This window comes from Argopecten irradians, chromosome 3 (assembly GCF_041381155.1).
Source record: "Argopecten irradians isolate NY chromosome 3, Ai_NY, whole genome shotgun sequence".
NCBI lineage: Eukaryota > Metazoa > Mollusca > Bivalvia > Pectinida > Pectinidae > Argopecten > Argopecten irradians.
Window position 1 is genome coordinate 28,638,302 of NC_091136.1, and position 25,115 is coordinate 28,663,416.

Here is a 25,115-nt window from a genome sequence, read left to right on the forward strand (position 1 = left end):
GTTTACTTTTTATTTTTACATAAACTTACTTACACAACTCGGAAACTTAATTGATTCACATTAACATTATCATCTATAGAAGAATGTGATTGACATGAATCATAGTCTTTCATTATATAGTAGGACAAAAATACAACAATTTTCTGTGTTTTGGTACACACTAATTATATTTCTAATTTTTCAACGCTTATGAACTTAATGCTATGCTATGAATACATAAACATGTAGTACAGGTATATGATTCACAGGCCTGTAGTAAGGCAGACTACCGGTGTTACCTTACACTAGAATTAGACTGTAATGAGCCATCAATCTACTCCTACACCGTCTATATATATATATCCACTGGTGAATATTTAATGTCAGACAAGGTTATAAGCCAGAGTTGACAGTAAAACTCCCCCAACTCACAGCACACATACCTTTCTCCTGCATATTTAAAAGAATTACCTGTTGTTGTCTAGGCCAGACTAGTTGAGCGATTGTTATTGTTAAAATCTACCGTAATCCTATGCCAGAAGATTTTACCATAGCTTCTACAGAACCATCTCTTGGGACTTCTGAGGTTAATTACATTGAAATGCTATGGACTAAAGTTTTTATTTGTTTTTGTCAATTAGGTCATGTTAACAGCCATGGTCATTTAGTGAAAAGCTAGCTTTAAAGAGGCGGAGGAAAACCAGAGTACCATGAGACAAACCATTGTCTACAATTACTACCTGGCAACTGCCTGCTCAAAATCAAAATCAAATCGAGGTTGATGGCTTGTGGTAATATGTCGGAACACTTTTAACTGACCTCTTGTTTACTGTTGACCCTGGACTTCAGTTGATATAACAGTTAATGCAGACTATTGGAATCATGCATCATATGACCACAGTGAACTGGAGTTGTCATTGACCAAATCAGGAGGATTACTTTATAGGAATATAGAATTAAGATTGGAGCAGATTCCAGCTGTAAGCCTTCTGAAGCTTAATCTGGTGCAGAAGAGAGCTAGATAGAAACATTTAACATGATGCAGCACCAGTTCAACATCGAGTCAGATATGGGATATATATTACCTATAAATATTACATCATCTCAAGTTCTGATGCGTTTTCCCCATCATATTCATTACCAGTCACTCCATGCATGTTGCTATACCACTCTCCATGTCTCTTGTATTGCATCATAAAAATAGCTTCCCTACAATCTGTGTACATCAAAATCCAAACAAATAAAACCCATTCCACACGGTCCTATACTGGAGCACATTACTGCTCTCAACTTGAGCTGAGATGGTATCAGAAAGATGTTTAAGCTCGGCAGGAGACAGTCCAAAATGTCACACTTTAACAGAGTACCTGTCTGGCACATTAGTAACTACCCTATGGCTTACTTGGCAGAGTGCTTCAGCCACTTTACCTCACTATCAGCATCAAGAAAATGATCTGTTTCTTCATTACAGAGATCAAAAGATGCGAAGTCTGTTAAAACACAGGTGATGATGATCTGAAAGTCATATTAATGTCTCGGGTGCAGGCTTCAATCCTTAAAAGCAATCTGACAGTGATATCATTTTTTAGGGTGCAGATAAAAAACAGCTATATCAGTATCACATGAAACAAAGGCATAATGAATACAAAACAGATGATTATTCTCTCTCCTAATTACAAGGTTGCTTTAAAAACCTGCATAATTATGTATACTTATTATCTTATCTTGTTGTAGTTTCAATTAACTCTGGGAATACAATAACCTTTGACCTCCAACATGATATCTATCATTATCATATCTAACAATACTAAAATAGAAAATGCCTGTGAACCTTTGATAAAATTTTCCATTTTGAAATGGAATCGTGATTCCCGTCTATTAAAAATTTTTACAGACCAAAATAACTTTTGATTATTTCCTGAACTTTTGTGTAGTCCTCCCTTTGCCAATACTTAACTGACATTGTTGGGGTCAGTCCAATAACTTCAACAAACCAAATCTCTGAGTGAACTTTTAAACAATCATAACTCCCTGATAGACAGGCAAGATAAATTGACCAATCATGAATCTCCTGACAGACAGACAGGATAAATTGACCAATCATGAATCCCCTGACAGACACTTTGTTTCTAGTTATACTGTATATAAAAAAAACAGAGACACCTTGGAATGTTCGACAGATCTGGCAAAGTTACGGTTTCCTCCAAGCAATAAAACTGCTGTGGGAAGTAGCCAAAATATCATCCTGTGCATTGGGTACACTCTCGTAGCCATATTACATTATCACTAGAACACAAGAAACAATTTCCTTCACCAGGTGTGGTGCTTCCACAACTTTTGTAAAATATTGATTTTTTTTACCATTTTTTATGCCAAAAAAATTATGTGAAATATTTATACAGAACTACTTTCTACAAGATATGCGGTGATTGTCATGTAGAGATTGGTGTAATGTTTGGAATACGATAACAAAGCAGTTTGATAAATTAATACTGTATACCCAATGTCGGACTTCAGGAACAGAATATTGAATAAGCCCCTAGAGTCTATAAACAAGGGTTAGAGTAAGAAATGATTATCCTAAAGCCAGACATTAGATAATGAAAGTGTCCCAACCCATACCCACAAGGACAGCCAAGGTCTGACGATGAAGGTCAACAGGTGGCGCAGTAATGAAACTTGGTGGAAAGCGATGGGCGAAAACAGGAATCTCTTAAGTAAAAGATGCCCAAGTGGTTGGATGGAAATGCTAAATACAGACAGATGGTATTAAGCGTTGTTTACTTTACTTCATGGTGGTTTTGTTTCTAATCAATCTTAACCATGGGCTTTTGTTTCCTGCATTGTCTAGTTGATTTATCAATCACAATTTCCAGGAATTAATCTTATCAGAATCGCAGTATTGTGTTAGTTTATCAAGGTCTCGTGAGACCTACAATGGCACATTTTAGTGTCATTTGATGTACACTGTACCTGGTATATGGAAGGTCACCAATCCTACCAGTGGTTCTAATGGAGTGAATAAGTATTTCAGGATAATTGACACATGACCAAGTACTCCTAGCTTCTATATTAAATGTACATAACTGAAGTAATAAGCAGAAACTGGTGTAAACACTTTCATTATTGCTATGTATTTTCTTTGTGATGTTAATTTTTTATAGTGCTAGCCCGCTGAAATTGACTGTTAACATCAAATGAATCCATAGAGTCAAAATCACTGAAATAAACAAGGATATGGCAGAGGAATTTATACTAAATGTGTGAATGTAAACATAGCAAAACAAACTGTGCTGTGTGTTATTTTTTTGTACTGAATGCTGTACATGTGTATAAGAAAACTGTCATTGATTGCAGAAATAAACCTTCATACATGTTGCTACAAAGAGAAACCAGGAAACTGTAGACTTCAGTTCAACATTATATAACATAAATATATAGTTTATTCATTTCTGTGATACTGACCTTGAACTCAACAGTTTCACGGATGTTGACACAGATACGTGTAGTTTCACCGAGTCTTGGTTTTCCTTCCTCTTCTACCTCAGTATCCTCCTCATCCATGTCTTCACATTTACCTAGTAAGATAGCACAGGCAAATAAATACTACATTCAAATCTCCAAAAAGGTATGTCATCATTTACTTCTGTGTTATAAAAGCTAGGGGTTGAGAGCTTGCAAATGCATGGGAATAAAGGTGCAAATGTATGCTTTACACCTGGTAGGCATTAAATGTTAAATAACTTCTCCATGAGGGTGATTTCGATTGGCAACATACAACTGATTTTTTACTTACCATAAGGAATCAGAAATGTATTGTTTCTTTTTTTTTCAATTCTCCCTTCAAATTATATACCATGTATAAACTTAATTTTTATCTTTATTTAACTTTCTAAAAAAAAATATTTACTTTGCAACAAAAATAAGTTTATTAAATTGATAAATATGTGTCTTACAGTCTTAACATTTCTTCTTTATTTGAATTCATGACATCCCATCAAAATGTAAGAATTCAAACTGATTCTAGTACGGTAATCACCTTACCCAATCATTCAATTACTTTGAAGGGAAAGTGACATGCTACAAAGGTTGTCAGCTACTACCTTACCAATCTATAAATCAGAGCTTCCAACAGTCTTGGCAGTCCATCTGAACTTCTTTTTTTGATTTTCATTATAACATTGCTCATGCATTTTCAGTTTCATAGAAAAAAAGAATCTAAATGGCCAACAGTTTACAATTTGTGATGTTGACCACAAGGAAACAATACAATTTCACTGTAATTTTGTTTTAATTACATCAAAGAACATCCACAGAATTTTTTCTGCGGAAGCTCTAATTCTGATTTCGGGGGACCTAACCATGCCATAAACATTATTGCAATGCTGGTCATTCAAGATAACATACAGTCTAACAACTACAAAGGTCTAGAATATCTTGTATGATTTGTTTACTCCTGCAAAAATAACACATCAAAAACCAATACAATTGGCTTATCTACCTAAAACAATTATTATTTTTCATTTTCATTCTAGATATGTATTATTGTATGAATAAATTTCCAGGATTTCTACAGTAAGACATACATAACTTATCAATGTAAAATTTCCCATCTACAGTACTGTTTTCAGTTATTTACGAGGAGCAGTGGAAATATTTAAACATAAATGATGCTATTGATGAACAACATATATAATGAACTTATATGATAGTGTGTAAAACTGTAGAAGAACCATGCTTTAAAATGAGAGAATTAGTGTATATGTTATATCTTGAATGTAACCAGATAGTCTACTAGGTTTTTAGTCTTCATGCGTTTATCTGAAAAAAGGAAGGGCCACATGACAAGTCATACTGTATACGAAAATGCTAACTTATACATAGATGGTTAGAAACATCACGGTTACCATAATACATATATCACATAAAGAGATGTAAGAGTACTCGAGACATTTCTGAGGATGTATATGCTACTATACCAAGACAAGGACACCAATAATAATGTTTTGTGGCCGTCAGATTTTGGGTAAACAAAGACATTACATTGGTTAACATTTATTGGCCAAAATAAGGATTTCTAGTTCATCATGGTCAACAAACACTTATCAATCACAATATTAGTTTGAAATAATAATGGAAAACATTCTTTTTTCAAAGACAAAAATAATTAACTGAAATAGAATATTATGATTATAAAAGTAATGATAATTATTTTGGAGGCTCATATCATAAGGAAAACATGCTGGCAAGGGCATTTGCGTAAAAAATTAAAGCTCATCTAAGCAGTGAAGAATATTTTACCTCCATTTTGAACTGTCAAAACACAAAATATACAAGGTCTAAAAACTGAGCTGCAGGAAAACTCAACCAACGCAGCCTGGGATAGTAGATATATATATTATGTGTGAATGCACCAACGCAGTCAACTCCCATCCGGGATAGTATTAAGACAATATAATATCAATCAAAATCCAAAACCATGGATTTGATACTTATCTTCAAGAACTAGATCCTCCACTACAAAAAGGAATATTTTGAACACCAAAATTAGTCAAGAGATTTGTTATTCTCAGTGTCATTCTAATTCACAAATCTTGTAAACTGCATAAAATAATTTGCATGCTAAGTAGATAAAGTGATCTCTGAACTTAATTTTGTGTAAAAACTGAAAATCGTGAATTCCTAAACAAGATCCATTATATTCATTGGAAAAATCTTTTCACAGCATATTTAAAAGAATTACACCTGTTTTAACCATTGATTATCTATTCTTTTCAAATAATTTTCAGGAATTATATTAAGCCTAACCTGTTTATATCATTGGCGTCAAAAACTTAAAAACTTCACAAATGCAAACATTTTCATGATGCAAATGTCTTAAAGTGAAGACACAAATTGGCCTTGGCAGTAATAAAATTTAATTAATTCTCTCATTCTACTTCAGTACTAAATTTTGTTATACGTTTCCTCAAAGTGTTGATATGTGTTGCATTAGTATTTATGATATTTCATTGCTCCCATAGGCTTTTCATTGATGGATGAATTTCAAAAAGTATCAAGTAGTTTATTGAATAATTTGAACTTGTGATATGACATCTGACACTAAGCAATCAGTTGTATTTCAGAAGCCTGTCATTATTAAGCAAACACAGGTTTTTATGTTATCGTGAAATTTATAGTTAATCAGTTTCATTTAATTCAATATTTCTAGAGGAGAAGTATATTTGTATTTTTATTCATGAGAATTCTGTATTCATTAACCTGCTGTTGAGTTTGTATTCTCAAAACAATTATGTGTAGTTATATTTCATCTAAAAAGTCAAATAAATCTTGCTCTCCATTAATTTCCCAGTGGGGAAACAACAGCTTCAACTCCATTTTATGACCAACTTGCCGTTTTTGGCAATAAATCAAATTGAACCGCCTAAACTAGTGGTTTATTGTTAAACATTTGGATTCACCATTGAATTTCTTAAAAGTTAATAATGATATTAAGCACTCAAGATTAGATAATTATCATATTTGTATAGAAATCTTAATGTCTTATATGAAATAATGAGAGGTAAAAAATACATAGCAACCTTATAGTTTCTATGTTAATCGTCAGTTGACAAAATGTTTAATTTTGTTTTATGAAGTACGATTGGATTCAATTTAGAATACAATTATATCTATTACATCAATACAGATAGAAATGAAGCATCTTATTTACAGCTGTGGTAATAGAGGATATATGAAAGTGGAAAATTCCATGACTGTAAAGAGTAAATGTATGGAACAAAGGGACATAACTCGCATTTTCGTATACAAAAAATTCTGTAGACAATTCTATCCAATTACGGTGTAAATGACAGTACAATGTATTTAATGTTTTATTGAAGTGCTGCCAACAATTGGGATGTTCCAATGGCACTATCAGACAGCGCCTACAAAGTTCTTGTCACAGTACTATTGGTGAATTGAACTTCCTGGATGTCCAACAATATTTTTGGAACGTTCAAGAAAAGGACATTTACAAATGACAAACAGCGAGTACAATTGACATTAACTGTTGGAAGGCACAACTCTCAAACTGTGGAATCTAGTTAATAGGTATTCTATTGTACTTATAAATGCCCGAGTTTTAGCGAAACAAAAATGAGGTGATCAAACGACCAGCACTATTGTTATGGCACTGTGTAAAAAAGTCAGAATGTTTGGAAATACAATATATCTTTGATTAAACTTGTTTAGACAGACATTAACAGCCGAGCTGTGTATCAGTGTGTTTAGCGAGACAATGAATAATTTAGGATTACCAGTTCACAGCAAAGTGTCTATTCTGAGAAGTATGAATGAACAATAATCAATTATTCATGGTTGGGGATTTGTTTTGTAAAACTATGAAAAATTAGAAAAATAGAAAATTCTGAACTAGGTGTCAGGCTGTGACAACTACAATTTGTAAGCAATTAATGATATTGCATTTCTGTAATAAAAAGTCATGTCGAAATAGCAATTAGTTCTTTGTAATAAAAAGCTTCTGCTTGATATGGGTTTGGTAACAAAAATATCCTCAATGATAGACTTCCTCCGAATTGCACAGAGTATGTAAATTTACACGAGGCCAGCCAAAGGAAAATCAATGGTATTCTGGGCTAGGGTGATCCAACACTATAAAACAATAACATGACACTATAAAATCTTGTTTCCAGATTCCTACACCATACAGGCTATCAATGTAGTGTTTTTGGTGTTTGCTTCTGAAGACAGTTGCCTTCCAGAGATACTGATACACAGAAATGGTCATATCTGCCAAAGCTATCAATTCTATCATTCAATACAATGAAATCACAGGAAAAAATTGATTTGATTTGAAAAATTGATTCAAGGTTTAAGTACCATTGAAAGTTTAAAATAATGGTCCGAAACTATAATCTCATTCAATGTTAGATAATTGGATGAGCTTATTTATACTTTTCAAAATATTCTTCAAACTTTTCTTGACTGGATGGGGGTATTAAGAACTTAAAAGTACCTCTAACTGATATGCAAATGCAAATATGGAATGTAACAGTTATGGATAGAGACTTGAATTATGCAAGTCATGCAGAGAATCTAATTATCCAATGATAACTTTAACTCTTTCAAAAGGTAAAATATTAATCTAGCACATGTCAGAATTTACAGATTACCTTGGTAAATGTTCAAGAATGTTAAGTTAATTAAATCCTCTGGGAGGTCTTGGCTGCACTTTGAAAAGCAAGCAAAGATCAAATTTATCTTTGGTCTGAAACTTTGATTATTTTCATTAATGCAATACATTTGTCAGTAAACTTGTCCCATTTTGCTTGGCCTCATTTCTGTAAGATTAATTTTTCTGTTAGTCAAGTAAACCAAGAATAGACAGGATGTTACACAAATTCCTGAAGAAAAGGGCCACTTGCTCAAGTCTAAGACTATCTAGTATTGATGGCATAATGCTCATTGGCTTATCTTAAAGGCTGCATACAGTTAAAAATTATTAGCCCATATAATACATCTGACCTAAAGTTACATTTTGTTGATAAAAATAAACATTTTATTGTTGTTTAAAAATGTATAAAAACACTTCAAAGATATGAGAATCATTGAAAAAAAATGCACAAAAACAAAATCTGTCGCAATTATATAAAAAAAAAATATATATATATATATTTAAAGTGAATAGTCGGGCAAAGAAAACCAGTCTAAATGCGTTCATTGGCCTTCCAAAAGTTCTCACATATTAATATGACGGTCAAGTTCTGCTTAGTTTCCTAGTTCTGACCATTAAAGTAAAGAAAAGTTGAAAGCATTGAAAGCAAGGCTGCGTGGAAGTGTAACCACGGACATAGTGAGCCGGGAGGACGTTTTAGAATTTCCATACTTTAAATTAATTTCTTCGTACGCAGACAGATTTTGACAAGAGATTTTATTTTTCCATTTCATACGAAATTATACTGGATACATTAACACCATTTTTGCCGACTTTAGCCAACCTTGCCCGACTGTTCACTTTAAAGACTTTATGATCAAAGGTGTGAAATAGAAAATATGTTAAGAACAATTGAAAAATGAAGTTGTGTTCCATGTCTTGATTCAAGTCAAGTGTACCTACTTTTGTATATGTCTTTATCAAAGATGCACCAATGCTATTCTGCCTTATACATGCTCAGGTAAACATGTCATCAATCAAATAAGGCAATTCAACAAATTCTGTAGGAATTGTAATTGGAATAACATACACATCTTACAAAACAGTGCCTGGTCATGTTAATATCATAATCTTTTTATAATATGAAGTTTTTACTTTTCAAACTATTTAACTTTAATGCACAAAGCCCATAACCTCAGTAACTTGTGTTTGATCACTTTTCATACATGAAGTTGTGCTATCAGAATTCTAGTTTAAATTGCCAATGTAAGCAATATACTGTAAGTTTTGGTGTGATTGTAAAGAATCGGTCGATGATAGAAACCTTGCAGAATTCTGCTGTTTTGATCATATGCTTTTTATAGACATACTCTGCAGTAGAATTTCTAGAAAGCAATGAAGTATGCATCATTTAATTAATTTAGACTTTGATGCCCTTTCCAACTTATGTGCTATTATAATTTGAATACTTTCCTAGTATCATTCCTTCATTATAACTATTTAGATTGAAATTTCATTGATATTAAGCATAATATCGCCATTAATTGTTACTAAATAAAGAACCAAGTGTATATAAGAGCAATGGTCATGAAGATATTGTTAATGTTTTGATGTGACAGAGAACTTTGATCTATTTGAGGTATACTGCTCATATACTCCAATGATGGTTGAAATAAATATAGTCCAATATGTTATAACAGTAATCCCTAATTGAAAGATTAATTCATTGACTTTAAGGATCCTGCAAAGTAAAGCTATCTAATTGTAAATAAAACAACTTTCAAGAAACAATAGCATAATCCACTATATTTGTAATGATTATAGAAAACAAAATAAAAATTGGGGGTAAGCTAGCGATTGTGTCGAAGCTAAATTCTGTGCAATAAAAGATGTTGCTGTTTCTGTATATACGTATTTGATAGGTGAAAAAATATGTAATCTATATATATATAATCATTATGCAATTTATAATATCTTGCATTAATTTTCTTTGGTGAACTTTAATGCAGGACATATGACTAAATGCTAACGATGCCATGATTCTAAATATATAGAATGTTGGAAGGGGAGTAACAAGGACGCATTCCATTACCTGATCCTCTCTTTAGCAACACAGGAGTTTCCAATTCAATGTAGAAAGTTTCGTTCTTCTCGTATTCTTCATGATCGTAAATCTTCACATTGATGAATTGTCTGAAATGACACAAAAGATGGGAATTATTGTAGTATTAAAAACAGATTTAATCCAAAAACTGAAGATCTTGTCAAAGAAGATAAAGAGCTGCAACACACCACAAACCAACAAAAAACCCAATGAAAACAAAGAAATAAAAACAAAGAAAGACCACAAATTAGACCAGGGTTCCCAAAACAGAAATTGAATGTTGAATTGTCTTGATGCATCAGCTGCCTAGATGACATATATAAAGTGTGATGAATGAAGCATAGCCAAGTTATATGAGTTTCCTGGATTTGTTGGGAAGCAAACAGAATCAATTGCATAATCCCCCTAGCTTCACATTAATGATGGCTCTGTCATAACGTAAAATGTGCCAGCTCATCACGAGATATTGACCACACAATGTACCTCAGAGGCCATCAGTAATTGTGGTTGATGCTATAGTGCATGATATTGTGTGCTAAAACTTCTCAATGAAGTTGTTGAGGAAATAAAGAGTCTGTGAATTGTACTATTGCGAAAAGGCAGAATTAAGAGTTCTGTTAAAATTAATAGGGCCTCATACTGAAATCAATTGACGCATTAATCTGTATATAGTACTTTTAGAACATCAAGACATTTTTGAAAACATTTTGCATTTTCAATCTGATGTCTTTAATTAGACAAAAGAATTATTAGAAAATTTTATAATTTGTTTTAATTCAGAAAGAAAACAGAACTAATTGTATAGCTCTTCCTAAAGTCATTTTAATGTGACATTCAGAATACGGTAGTCAGAATCAAAACAATCCATTTTCCTCCCGTTAATTCTATTACTGTAAAACACTACATACATAGACACTGACCAGTACTGATTAAACTTGGGCACTGGTAAACTCTAGATCATTTATAAATTATTGTAGGTATGTTTTCCTTCACAAATCTACAGAACCATGTTGTTGATAAAGGATTGCTTGAGATTTCATCAGTGGTTAACAAGTAAGAGCAATAGACTAACCTAGTGGAAGGAGAGAAAGCAATTTGAACTGGCCTGGTAATGGCTAGGTAGAGTAATGCTGAGGGAAGCGCTGTATCAATCACAGCTGTGACAGGTCTTATACCACTGATCCCAATTCAACTGGAACTTGTTTGGACCAGGCCTACAGCACAATTGTATATTTGCATAGCCAGAAAAAAAACCCAGTAACAAACCAGAACTTAAGCCAATCATGATTTCAGAAATCCATTTATGATTACATTCTACTCTTTGTTTACATTTTTTTCATTACAGAAATCATCAACGAGAAACATAACATGTGTAATGCATCTTTCAATGAAGATTTCATTCCACAAGTGTAGATTGTGGAAACACAACAGTTTAATGAATTGGTTAAAAAAATTGGTAGACTAAGATTTCAAAAGATTAGCTCTGAAAATGATTTGCACCAATGGAAATATCTCAATTATCATGTATAGCAATACATTGACCAGTCTATTAGATTGTTTCATTTTCAAGTCACAAGTAATGTCAAGGTCACCGTATCTGACCTTGTCACAAGTGTTATTGACTTATAGCTCCCAACAACAAACAAATGCTGACGCATACAGTAACAGGTCCTCTGATGCTGTCTTAGCAACACAAAGAGCAATGTAGTTTAAGGTCAATACATAACAATGATTTAGTAATTATATGTACATTTGTTAACTGGTCAATAAACCAAAGGAATATTGGAGTTCTTTGATTCCTACAATACTTTCACAGAAGAGATGTTTACAAATCATATCTTTTATCACCCATTGTTCCTTTTTAACAATGCTGCATAAAAAGAACATGGAATGTTGGGTTGCCATGTCAGAGAAATATTGGCTTTTTCAGGAGGTTGCTACACCATCACCATAATTGGTGTTTGGAGAATCTCTGACTTCCTGTCATCAGTTGGTCCTATTTTATGTCACATTTCTTAGCACAGTCAACTTGTCTTGCAAGCTGAAGACAAATTAAAGCTAAGACATGAATGCTCTGTGGTGATTTGATTTAATGTCCTAGTGAATGTTTATGGCAAGTTGAATGGTAATACTGGAGACTCCAAAGAATACACACGTATGACTAGCATCTAAAAAGTAGAAAATAAAATGAATTACATCAGAATCTGGTCACTGACATTTACCGGGTACTGTTGGTTTCATGTTAATCTGTTGCTTCTAAACCTCATATTTATTTCAGTTCTGCATCATTTTAGGGGTGAAAAGTCTGCAATAGTAACACACTTTTTCATGAATTCCTATTCATCCTGTGAAGGAAGGTCTTATACTTACATATTCCATACCACTTCAGTGAAAACAAAATCAAATTTCTGTTTTTGTGCTGTTGATGAAGCTGACACTTGGAGGAATCTAACTCACTTTGCTTTGACACATGCATGCATCAATTCTTTTTAATCAAGTTATGCATGTATTATTTCCTCTGAATTAAAGTTCTGGTTATTAACTTCTCATAACCTTTCTATACTTACAGATTGAACATCACGGCATGCACGTACTTGTGGATCAGAAAATATTGAAAACAATTCCAGTAATCGTTAGGAATAAAGACAACAAGTAAGGATTGAGAACCACTCCATGGAATACTCCTTAAATTCAATTTCATCTACTCTGGTACCCTTTATCATTTATTTAGAAACTTAATACTAGAAACTTTGATCTTTGTTCCTGAATCTAGGGTTCATTAAAAAACAAATTGCATTGTTATTGCAGGCTTAATTTACATACCAGAATCTGATAATCATCCCCATATTTATACAGCAATGTACGTAACTCAGCTGAACAGAAATAGGTATATCACTAAAGAAATCATTTCTAATGGATGCCTTCCAGTTTAAAATGGAATAGTTTTGAAGAATATTATTCCAGAGAAGTGAAATTGTCTTCAATTTAACTGTCAACATAAGAAAAGTTTCAATCAATGAAGAATGCATTCCATTGAATCATTGTGTTAGGCTTGTACTTTTCAAAATCTAATTATATTTCCACATTGTATGCCCTGAATACAATCAAGCCAATTTTATTTAACACAACCAAATGTTTATTTTGTTACGACTAGAGACAATTTGATTGATACATCCACATGAGAAATTTACCACTAAATTGTTTATTCAATTCCAACCCATTTAACTCAAGCAAATAAAACAAAAAAAAATATCTTTGCAAATCAAAACCAGTAACTAAAATAAATGACAATTACTGCATTGTATGAACAGAATAGCACTCAATTACTGATGAATTTAAACTCAATTTTTGATAGTAAGCAAACTTTTAAGACATCATATGCAAATCTTGTAGACTCCTTACAATACTTTGCATGACTCATAATACAGTTAAATTGATTTTTTCTGCCAGACCATATTCATACATGAACATATAAAATACTGACAAGATAAAGACTAAGTATACAGTTCAAGTACTCAATTTGGGTTAACAGTTCTCCGACATTCCTGTAAAGAACAAGAGGCCCAGAGGGCCTGTATCGCTCACCTGGTTTTTTGTTAGTAATTATCACAATACTCTGACAATTAGAAAAATAAGCAAAATTGACTCCCAAAGTTTAATTTTGAATCACAACCATACAATGATGCTATTGATACCATACAAATATGCTATCCAATACATAGGTTCAGAGACAAAGTAATTTATATGAAAATAGTAGCCTAGTTGACCTTTTTGACCTCGCATCTATTGCCGTTTAAGGCCCCTGGGGTCAGCCCTATCATTTGTACAATTTCAAATCCCAACCCTATTAGGATGCTACCATTGCATTATAAGTGCTCTTCCATTCTTAGTTGCAGAGAAGAAGTCGTTTATATGGAAATAGCCAAATTGACCCCTTTTGACCCCACCCTTCAGGCCCCCGGGGGGTCAGCCCCATCATTTGCAAAATTTTGAATCCAAACCCTATAAGGATGTAACCATTGCATTATGAGCGTAATCCCATGTTAAGTTGCAGAGAAAAAGTCATTTATATGGAAATTGACCACTTTTGACCCCGCCCCTCAGGCCCCCGGGGGTCAGCCCTATCATTTGCTCAATTTGGAATCCCGTGGCTACAAGGATGCTACCATTGCATTATGGGTGCTATACCATGCTTAGTTGCAGAGAAGAAGTCATTTATATGGAAATAGCCAAAATGACCCCTTTTGACTCCGCCCCTCAGGCCCCCGGGGGGTCAGCCCTATCATTTGCAAAATTTTGAATCCCCACCCTATAAGGATGCTACCATTGCATTATGGGTGCTATACCATTCTTAGTTTCAGAGAAGAAGTCGTTTATATGGAAATAGCCAAATTGGCCCCTTTTGACCCCGCCCCTCAGGCCCCCGGGGGGTCAGCCCCATTATTTGTACAATTTTGAATCCCCACCCTATAAGGATGCTACCATTGCATTATGGGTGCTATACCATGCTTAGTTTCAGAGAAGAAGTCGTTTATATGGAAATAGCCAAATTGACCCCTTTTGACCCCGCCCCTCAGGCCCCCCGGGGGTCAGCCCCATCATTTGTACAATTTTGAATCCCCACCCTATAACAATACTACAATTGCATTATGAGTGCTATCTCATGCTTAGTTTCAGAGAAGAAGTCGTTTATATGGAAATAGCCAAATTGACCCCATTTGACCCCGCCCCTCAGGCCCCCCGGGGGTCAGCCCCATCATTTGTACAATTTTGAATCCCCACCCTATAAGGATGCTACCATTGCATTATGGGTGCTATCCCATGCTTGGTTTCAGAGAAGAAGTCGTGTATATGGAAATAGCCAAATTGACCCCTTTTGGCCCCGCCCCTCAGGCCCCCGGGGGGTCAGCCCCATCATTTGTACAATTTCAGTTAGTAGCCCATAAGGATGCTACCAGTCAAATTTTGTTGAAATCCGACCAGCGGTTATGGAGAAGAAGTCGATTGTTGCCGGACGCCGGACGCCGGACGCCGGACGCCAGACGCCGGACGCTGCGGTATCCCATAAGCTCACCTCGGTCCTTTGGACCAGGTGAGCTAAAAATGGCATTCAATGATGCCATATTGAAATTGCTCGTTTGAAATTGTTTTCAAAGATATTGGAAAAGCAACTTGAATCAATCTTGATATTGTGCATAGTTGAATCAAACTTGTATGCACTGTTCAGTGAGAGGCCAGCCGCTTTTAAATCATGCTTCACTATTGATCTCTATACTCCAATTTCAATATTCTCATAGAGGCTTTCAATGGGATTTAACACATAGGTACATCAGACAAGCATTAATGTAATAAATCTTATTTCCAAAATGTACTTGGACTAAATATAATCCTTCAGACATATTAAGCTTGCAAGGAATTAGTGTCAATCATATTACTTTTCAAGGCAACAGATTGAAATATTATAGCGAAAAAAAAAAAAAAAAAATGTGCAACAGTAAACATTTTGTATTTATATAAATACATGTTACAGAAATCTAAGACAGTGAAGGGATATTGGTAGTAAGTACTTTTCCTGGGAGTAGCTAGGCTATAGAAGACATACCACAGATATTGAGGAACCATTACACTTTTCAGATTCTTTGTGTGCGGGTATACAATGATAGCACCTCTTGTTATTTGGCTGGTGCTGTATATCTGTATCTCGATGCCATTGTATATATGTGCATGCACCTTGGGCTGAGATTAGTACATACTGATGTGCTCGCTCACCATGGCAACTGTCCTATATATTGCATCTTATCTCCAATTGTGTATGCAGCAAAGGTATAAACAACATAGCTGGAAGTAACTTCTTCCCATGTAGATCCAATTTATTTTACCTTATCTGACCTAATACAAGCAATTTACAGCTTTGATAAAGATGCCTTAAGGAATTTAAAAAGCCTTTGTGGAAACCTACCAATTTCAACTTGCAAAATCCAAAATTCTTTCTATTTTTCCATTCCACTCTTCATATGCCTGAATAATCTACTCATTTCTCTCTTAAATTTACCTGCAATAGCTATAAGCTTTATTTGATATTTTCAATTACTAAAGATGAAAGAATAAAGGCTCTTTGTGAGTCTCAAAATGAAGAAAAATATTTAAACCCATTACCATCAGGGCAGTATATTACATCAGGAAAAAGGAGAATGTTTCCCTTCATGTTCCAAGATTTTTTTGATGATCTATAGTGTAGTTTGAGAAAATTCAAATATTTTGACATGGTGTGGTTAAATAGGACTGATGTTTTCTTGAACAAAACTCAATAAATATTACAAACACACAATTTATGTTGTCAGGCATAAAAAAAAATTACACAGAAATATCGATGTGATCATATGGAGATTATATGGTAAGTCTCTACATTGACAATAGCAACATGTCAGAGTATGAAAATCAAGAAACATCTTGAAACGATACAGGCTCTGTGAAGACAAGTTCGATTATATATCTCAACAGTCTTCAATCAGCTGCAGCAGTGGATGGGGAAGGACAGTGTTGTGCAGACCGACCCACCAGGTACCACCGCAGATTACATATAGGTACACAAGTTGTTGTGCCAAGGGCAATCACGGCCAGGCTATTTCTGTAGGTAAAATCAACCACAGCTGTTGTGGAGTACCTGTCAGCCTTTCCTTTCTCTCTCTCTCTGTAATGTCCTACACCCCCTCCCAACCAGACCTCTCCAGTGGGTCTCTCTAACAAACACTAATGCAATGGCCCTTTGTGAACTCAATCCACAATGACTTTTTATAGCCAATGTCAAGTTTACATCATATTACCATAGTCTTGATCAACTGAAGTGTCTCATCATTGTATGAACAATAAAGCCTTACTAGTCCATGGCTATATTTTACCATAGAGTTCTCTGATCAGATGTTACGGCTGGACTTTGATGCCAGATTCGGTGACTTTAAGGGCCAAGAATATCCCAGAATTGGCCCCCTGGATCCTCCCACAATGTAATTAACATCACAAAAACCTACTGCTTCACTAATGCATTATTGAGATGAATTTGTAGCAACAGACCTGTTAATGAATTACTATACAATTAATAATATTAAATTACCAAAAATAGAAAGTTGTCACTTTGTGCACGCAATTCTCACTTAAGACACAAATGGCTCCAGTTGATTCTCTATCTATCTACATTAGGAATGGTCAACACATGTCTATATTTACACAGGTAACTTTATTTCCCATCTTTTAACTTGATTTTGAAACCAATGAAAGCAAAATTTGTCTTTCACCTTTATATTGGAACATGGTTGTCTCTGGTAATATAATAAATTATTCAACAAGATTTATTAACATACTGTTTTGCTTCATTTACATAACTCTGTGCACAGATCGGGTCTAGAACATCTTTGTAGTAGCTGGTTGCAGGTACAGATGACATAGTTGTATGTGGTATCCATCTATCCTGATATATATATCATTAACCTATCTCATCAGTGTACAATCAAAGTATTCATCATCGGTACTATTTTCATTCCCTAACTGATTGGGCAGGTCGGATCTGCCAGTGTAATGACAGATCGGCACCTTTCCTCACTCAACTCTTACCGCCAATCTTATCTCAATCAATCTATCCCCCAAATAAAACCTCACTTCTGACACCAATCTACAGTGTGTGTTTTTAATTATTAAGAATTAAGGCCACATCATCAGCAATTAACTTTCTGATTAAGACTGCTGACGTAATGCTAATACATAAAACAGGGTTAGCTACCATTCAACCTAATATTATTCCCTTTCTAAAAGCACATCTGTGCTAAAAATAAACCTGATCCATATCACATGATACCTGCACACAACAAGGTCAGCCACTGGGAATGGCAGCCGGGTAAGCTATCACCTTCAATCCAGACTGTGATCCATCTGTCCTGAGCCCAGCAGGACCAGACCCATCATTATCTGTATGGTGACCACCAGCTAATGTTGATGGATATAAGAATGGAATGAAAGTAACAAAACAAAGGATTAAATCCTGGGAGAACTCTATTACTCCCCAAGCTTCAATAGTCATTAGGCCAACAAGTCCCAGAAACAGCTATCAATGAACAAAATTTACATGGTTTTCTCTTAGACCAACACTAATCTCTGAATAAACTGTATCAAACAATATTTGAAAGGAATTATCTTTTGTTGTTTTCAAAATGTTGTTAATGGAAGTCTGTTACACTTGACAGATATGAATTACAATCATAAAGTCTGTTGAAATAGAGATTCCAATAGAAGATGGAAGACCACCGAGTTTCAGTCTGTACATTTTCAACAACGTCTTATTTTTTTATTCTATCTCTCTAAAAGAAAACACATTCATCATAAGTTTCATATACACACTGATAGAAACATAAATTTTGCTAGTACAGGGGAATATAAATGTCAGAACTGTTATATTTCTTATTTCTATGCATGTTTTGGTAGTGGTTGTTTATGTAACATTACTGAATCATCCACAGCATGTGTACTGGACATTTCAATATCAACACAGGGAGATCTGGTATTTCTCAATACATCCAAAAACACAAATGTGTACAAAATACTGATTCTACCTTGGGAATTGTATACCATACATTTATTCACAAAATTGTTTTGAAACTGGATCCTTAATCCACAGTATATCACAGAAATAAATCAAATAATAGAAATCAATTTAGAGGTTTTGAACAGCCACTGCCACTATCAAGTGTTGCTTGTTGGAATGAAGATAAACACATAACATTTTTAAAGTTCCTTGGATCCCAACCTTTGTTCTTCAAATGAATTACGTCTGGGCCATTACTTTCAAAACCACTGAAATTGTCTAGGTGAAACTAGCAATACATTTACATCACCTAGGCTGATGTGGATATTACCATAAGGTAACTTTGGCTTGACCTCAAGGTCAAAGGTCAAATAAGAGCAAATTCTCCAATACTTCTTTTCAAGTAAACTATTTGATATTAAAGGGAGTTTATCATTATGAATCTTTGTGCATTTCTGAATGACTTGTTTATGATTCTGTTAAGTTGACAATCATCTGAAGAGCTGCATACTCCCACATACTATAGTGATCAGTACATGCTTACACATAGAGATAGGTCTTCTTTTGATAGCAAGGAAGCAAATATTTTTGTTACTGATTTGGTTATAACCATGTGGGCAAAAGGAAGAAAACAAACACCAAGTAATTGTAGCCAATCATGTAAGATATGTACTTGTTGGTCACTGTGTTTACCAGCTTAATTACTGTGATCTATATAAAGTTGAGCTGCTAGCTCGTGCCAGGCTAACATGCAGACAATGTACATCATTCACAGATGATCAGCTTCATGTTTAATAATCACACATTTCTCTTGTTACCTGTTATATTTATATAGATTGGAGATATGTCATCCAGTACAGCCAGGGCAATCTCAATTACTAGTATATTGTGTAATAGGGCAATATCCCTTGCCAACACCACAATACTCCTAAAATCCCACAACAGATAGCAATAATTCCTAGCCCAGATCACAATACACTTCCTAAAATCCTACAACCCAAGGCAATAATCCCTAGTCCACACCACAACACTCCTAAAATCCAACAACATTGAGCAATAATCCCTAGCCCAGACCACAATCCTACTCCTGAACTCCTACAGCCCATAGCAATAATCCCTAGTCCAGACCACAATCCTCCTCCTGAACTCCTACAACACATAGCAATAATCCCTAGCCCAGACCACAATGCTACTCCTGAACTTCTACAGCCCATAGCAATAATACCTATCCAAAACCACAATACTCCTAAACTCCTACAACACATAACAATAATCCCTAGCGAACACCACAATACTACTAAAATCCCACAACCCAAGACAATAATCCCTATCCCACACCTCAATACTCCTCCTAAACTCCCACAACACATAGCAATAATCCCTAGCCCAGATCACAATCCTCCTCCCACAATCTAAGACAATAGCACAATCCTCCTCCCACAATCTAAGACAATAGCTCTTGCCTTCACCAAATCATCCTCCATAACTCCCACAACCCAGGGCTAACTTTTCCCTCACCAAATCATCCTCCAAAACACTCACAACCCAGGGCTAACTTTTCTCTCAACAAATCATCCTCCAAAACTCTCACAACCCAGGGCTAACTTTTCCCTCACCAAATCATCTCACAAATATCCTCCAAAACTCCCACAACCCAGGGCTAACTCTTTCCCTCACCAAATACATCCTCCATAACTCCCACAACCCAGGGCTAACTTTTCCCTCACCAAATCATCCTCCATAACTCTCACAACCCAGGCTAACTTTTCCCTCACCAAATCATCCTCCATAACTCCCACAACCCAGGGCTAACTTTTCCCTCACCAAATCATCCTCCATAACTCCCACAACCCAGGGCTAACTTTTCCCTCACCAAATCATCCTCCTAAACTCTCACAACCCAGGGCTAACTTTTCCCTCACCAAATCATCCTCCATAACTCCCACAACCCAGGGCTAACTTTTCCCTCACCAAATGGCTAACTTTTCCCTCACCAAATCATCCTCCATAACTCCCACAACCCAGGGCTAACTTTTCCCTCACCAAATCATCCTCCATAACTCCCACAACCCAGGGCTAACTTTTCCCTCACCAAATCATCCTCCATAACTCCCACAACCCAGGGCTAACTTTTCCCTCACCAAATCATCCTCCATAACTCCCACAACCCAGGGCTAACTTTTCCCTCACCAAATCATCCTCCATAACTCCCACAACCCAGGGCTAACTTTTCCCTCACCAAATCATCCTCCAAAACTCTCACGACCCATAGCAATAATCCCTAACCCATCCTGCAATCCAAGGAAATATATCTAGCCCACACCACAAACCCCATCCTTAACTCCCAACTGTCCTTAAAACTCCCATCTGAAACTACATCCCAGCAACATCTTTTGCACATATTAAATCAACTAGAACAAGAGGCCCATGGGCCTTAACGGTCACCTGAGTTAGAATATATAATGAAACAAATAATGAAATAAATTAAAGACATACAAACACTATATACTGGGCCTTGAAGTTGGTCAGTGATTTATAAATTTGACTTGTTAGACTATGAAGAGTATTTGCTTCCATCAAGCTGTGAACTTAGAGGTATTTTTTGAAATTTTAATCATTTTGACCCTGTTTGGTCCTGCCCCTCTGGTCCCCCAAGGCGTCATTGAGGACGGATATGGATGTTAAAATGCTATATCTTAGGCTAATAATTCTAATCAAATTTGACTATTTTCCTACGAAAATTGGGCAAATAATGTTCACAAATATGTTAAATGTGTTTTCCCTATATAAACTATAGTAAACTTGACCCCTTCCCCAGGGGGAAACGCGAGACCCCAGGGTCATATAATTCACAATTTTTGTAAAGGACCTTAAGACCTTTCTATTTATGAAAAGTATTTGATTCTACCATTTCCAGAATTTCAGAAGAAGATTTGTGAAGTTTTAGCCTATTTGACCCTTTTTTAGCCCCGCCCCTCTGCCCCCAGGGGGTCGGCCAGGACCAATGTGGATATGATATTAAAATGCTATCTTAGGCTAATAATTCTAACCAAGTTTGACTCGTTTCCAATGAAAATTGAGCGAAACATGCCCATAAATGTGTTTTCCCTATATAAACTATAGTAAACTTGACCCCCTCCCCAGGGGGAAACGTGAGACCCCAGGGTCATATATTTCACAATTTTTGTAAAGGACCTTAAGACCTTTCTATTTATGAAAAGTATTTGATTCTACCATTTCCAGAATTTCAGAAGAAGATTTTTGAAGTTTTAGCCTATTTGACCCTTTTTTAGCCCCACCCCTCTGCCCCCAGGGGGTTCGGCCAGGACCAATGTGTATATGATATTAAAATGCTATCTCAGACTAATAATTCTAACCAAGTTTGACTTGTTTCCAATGAAAATTGAGCAATACATGCTCATAAATGTGTTTTCCCTATATTAACTATAGTAAACTTGACCCCCTCCCCAGGGGGGAAACATGAGACCCCAGGGTCATATGATTCACAATTTTTGTAAAGGACCTTAAGACCTTTCTATTTATGAAAAGTATTTGATTCTACCATTTCCAGAATTTCAGAAGAAGATTTTTGAAGTTTTAGCCTATTTGACCCCTTTTGACCCCGCCCCTAAGACCCCTGGGGGTCAGTCATAGAAAATTTGTTAATAGGATTAAATGGCCTTCTCATACTGATAATTCTGACAACATTTGACTCATTTCCTATTACAAATGACCAAATAATGCACAAAAATGTGTTTTCCCAATATAAACTATAGTAAACTTAACCCCCTCCCCAGGGGGAAACTAAAGACCCCAGGGTCATATAATTCACAATTTTTGTAAAGGACCTTAAGACCTTTCTATCTATGAAGAGTATTTGATTCTACCACATCTGTGAGTAGAGAAGAAGATTTTTGAAATTTTACTCAATTTTACCCCTTTTGGCACCTCCCATAGCCCCCTGGGGGGTGGGGACCATATAATTCACAATTTTGATTGGCCTTATGCCTTAGAAGGTTTGTGCAAAATTTCATTGAAATTGCTTCAGCAGTTTTGGAGAAGAAGTCGAAAATGTAAATTGTTTACGGACATACGACGGACGACGCACGACGCACGACGGACGACGGACGACGACGGACAAAAGGCGATTAGAATAGGTCACTTGAGACTTGTCTCAGGTGACCTAAAAACCTTGCCCAAAACAATCAGGTCCTAAACACTCCCACATTTGACTAAGGAATATCCCTGGTTCCAACAAAAATATCTTTAAAAACATCTCAAAAAGCAATAAGGCAATATTTTTTGCCTTGGTACTAAACCATAATACTTTCCCAAAACACCACACCCTGCCTAACCACAATAACTCCCCTAAATGTAAAACATGTAAAATTACAAGAAATTATTGCTTTTTTTGTTGGTCACCACTTTGCTTTCTCTGAGGTTAGAAAGACCTTTTTCCAGAAAAAAACCCTAATACAACTCTACACAAGACTGATGTTCTTTCAATGATTTTATCTTGGTTTTTGCTTTATGTGTCAACATTAAGTATATACCAAATACATGTATTTCATATATTTCATTTCAGAACTGAGATCTTCTTTGGAATCTATGGAGTTTATCATAATTGACATTAAAGATTGCTTTTGAAATTGATGATGTCAGTAAAAACAGCCTATAAATATCTTGATAATATGTTTCAGTAGAGAAACAAAGTAAAGATTATACCTTTGTTGTAAATTCAAAAAACAAAACCCAATTTTTTCCTGGATCTTAAAATGATTTTATTTTGCTTTTTTTGGCAGTTTGGAAACAGTTATGGATTGCATATGTATGTATAATGGGATGTTTTTCGTCTCTGTGGAACAGTTTGTGCCAGTACTAGGTAATAATTCCAGAGAATCAATCTAAACATAGACTGTACTATTGATTTGTTCCCTCTTTTATATACTCAGGGAAACATTGGTTGTAGCCAAACTCATAGAAATATGTACCATCCCATGCAAGTTTATTACATGTATGACACATAATAAAAATACTGCTTTCTGTGTAAAGCTAAGCAGTGTAGATTATTGAGTGTTCCACCAAAACAACAAACCACAGAATACATCTGGTGACAAAATGAATCTTGCTACCGCTACATCTCTCAAAGGATGAGGGTACCACTTTATCCATTGATAAATATACACACAAACAAGTCAAATCGATCAAACTGCCAATAATTCTTTATCAAACAGTACAAGATCTTATTGCATTTAATGTGAGCACATAAGAGAAAACCAATCACACAAACAAATTTCCTTGCTGTAATCTCACACGAAATTACCTATGTGCTCAACTGTATTTGATTAGGAGTGGGAAGTTCTATTCTGGCTTGAGTCCCTTTCTAGAGTTCATTGTTTACCGAGTGCTTAGAAATAACTAGTTTTATATGAATGAGCAAAATTGAGATTAATCAATACAACATTGATCAAACTCGGTGAAATACAATGGGCATGACTTGTATGTTAGGCTAGGCTGACAATACTTCTTTAATCTGTCAATGTCTAGTCAGCATACCAACATGTATTTATGCTAACTTATATGACCGCATTGTGAAATGTTTAGTTAGTTTTACTTAAAGCAATCTCAAATTATCATAATCTGTTAAAAGGCAATAGTAACCTGTCTTATTAAATTAGTTTTCTAAACTAAATGATGGTTAAAGGACATCATTGCTACAGCTTCTTATAGCTGTCACAGCCTACCAAAAAACCTACAAGTATGCTGACAATTCTACCACTACGTTTCTATAAACTGCAAGCCGGATGCAACAATTGAATGCTGCTTTCCACTTCCTCCATGTATTGTTAGCATATCTCAATATGTAAAGTTACAATTATGATTCAGTTTAACAACATTATTTTTAGCAAAACAATTAATCAATTAAATGCTTACAATATCATTTGACTTATGATACAAAAATTCATTATAATGATGGAATGAATTTTCAGATATGTCTTAAATATTGCAATTTCTAGCCTTCTAAGTTATGCCAAGTTCTAATACCATGCAATATATATATATATAAACCCAAAATAAATTTTATACATTTTAAACTGTAAGATTAATTGTAATCATAATTGCAGTAACATAATTCTGAAATTTCTGGGAAAAAAATCTGGAGAAGTGCTAGAGTTTAATTTTTCACCTGCTGAAGACTAATGGTTATATAAAGTTAACTGTTATACACGTAACCTTGACTGTTTCAATAACAATGGCCTGAATCAATAAGTTGACTGGTTTACAAAACACTGGTGTGCAGATAA

General features: G+C 35.0%; 1 protein-coding gene across 4 annotated transcripts in view; it reads right to left on the reverse strand.

Moving 5' to 3' along the window:
- LOC138318115 (sodium/calcium exchanger 2-like) overlaps window positions 1–25,115 on the reverse strand; it is a 69,889-nt gene that overhangs the window by 12,866 nt on the left and 31,908 nt on the right. For 2 of the 4 annotated variants that reach the window (XM_069260224.1, XM_069260225.1), the window contains exons 3-5: window positions 10,227–10,327; window positions 5,476–5,496; window positions 3,445–3,560 (exon numbers count right to left, since the gene is read on the reverse strand). In XM_069260224.1, coding sequence (XP_069116325.1) covers window positions 3,445–3,560; window positions 5,476–5,496; window positions 10,227–10,327 — 238 coding nt within the window. Of the gene's footprint in view, window positions 1–3,444; window positions 3,561–5,280; window positions 5,293–5,475; window positions 5,497–10,226; window positions 10,328–25,115 lie in introns of all 4 variants that reach the window. The other 2 variants (XM_069260226.1, XM_069260227.1) reach the window with 2 other exon arrangements.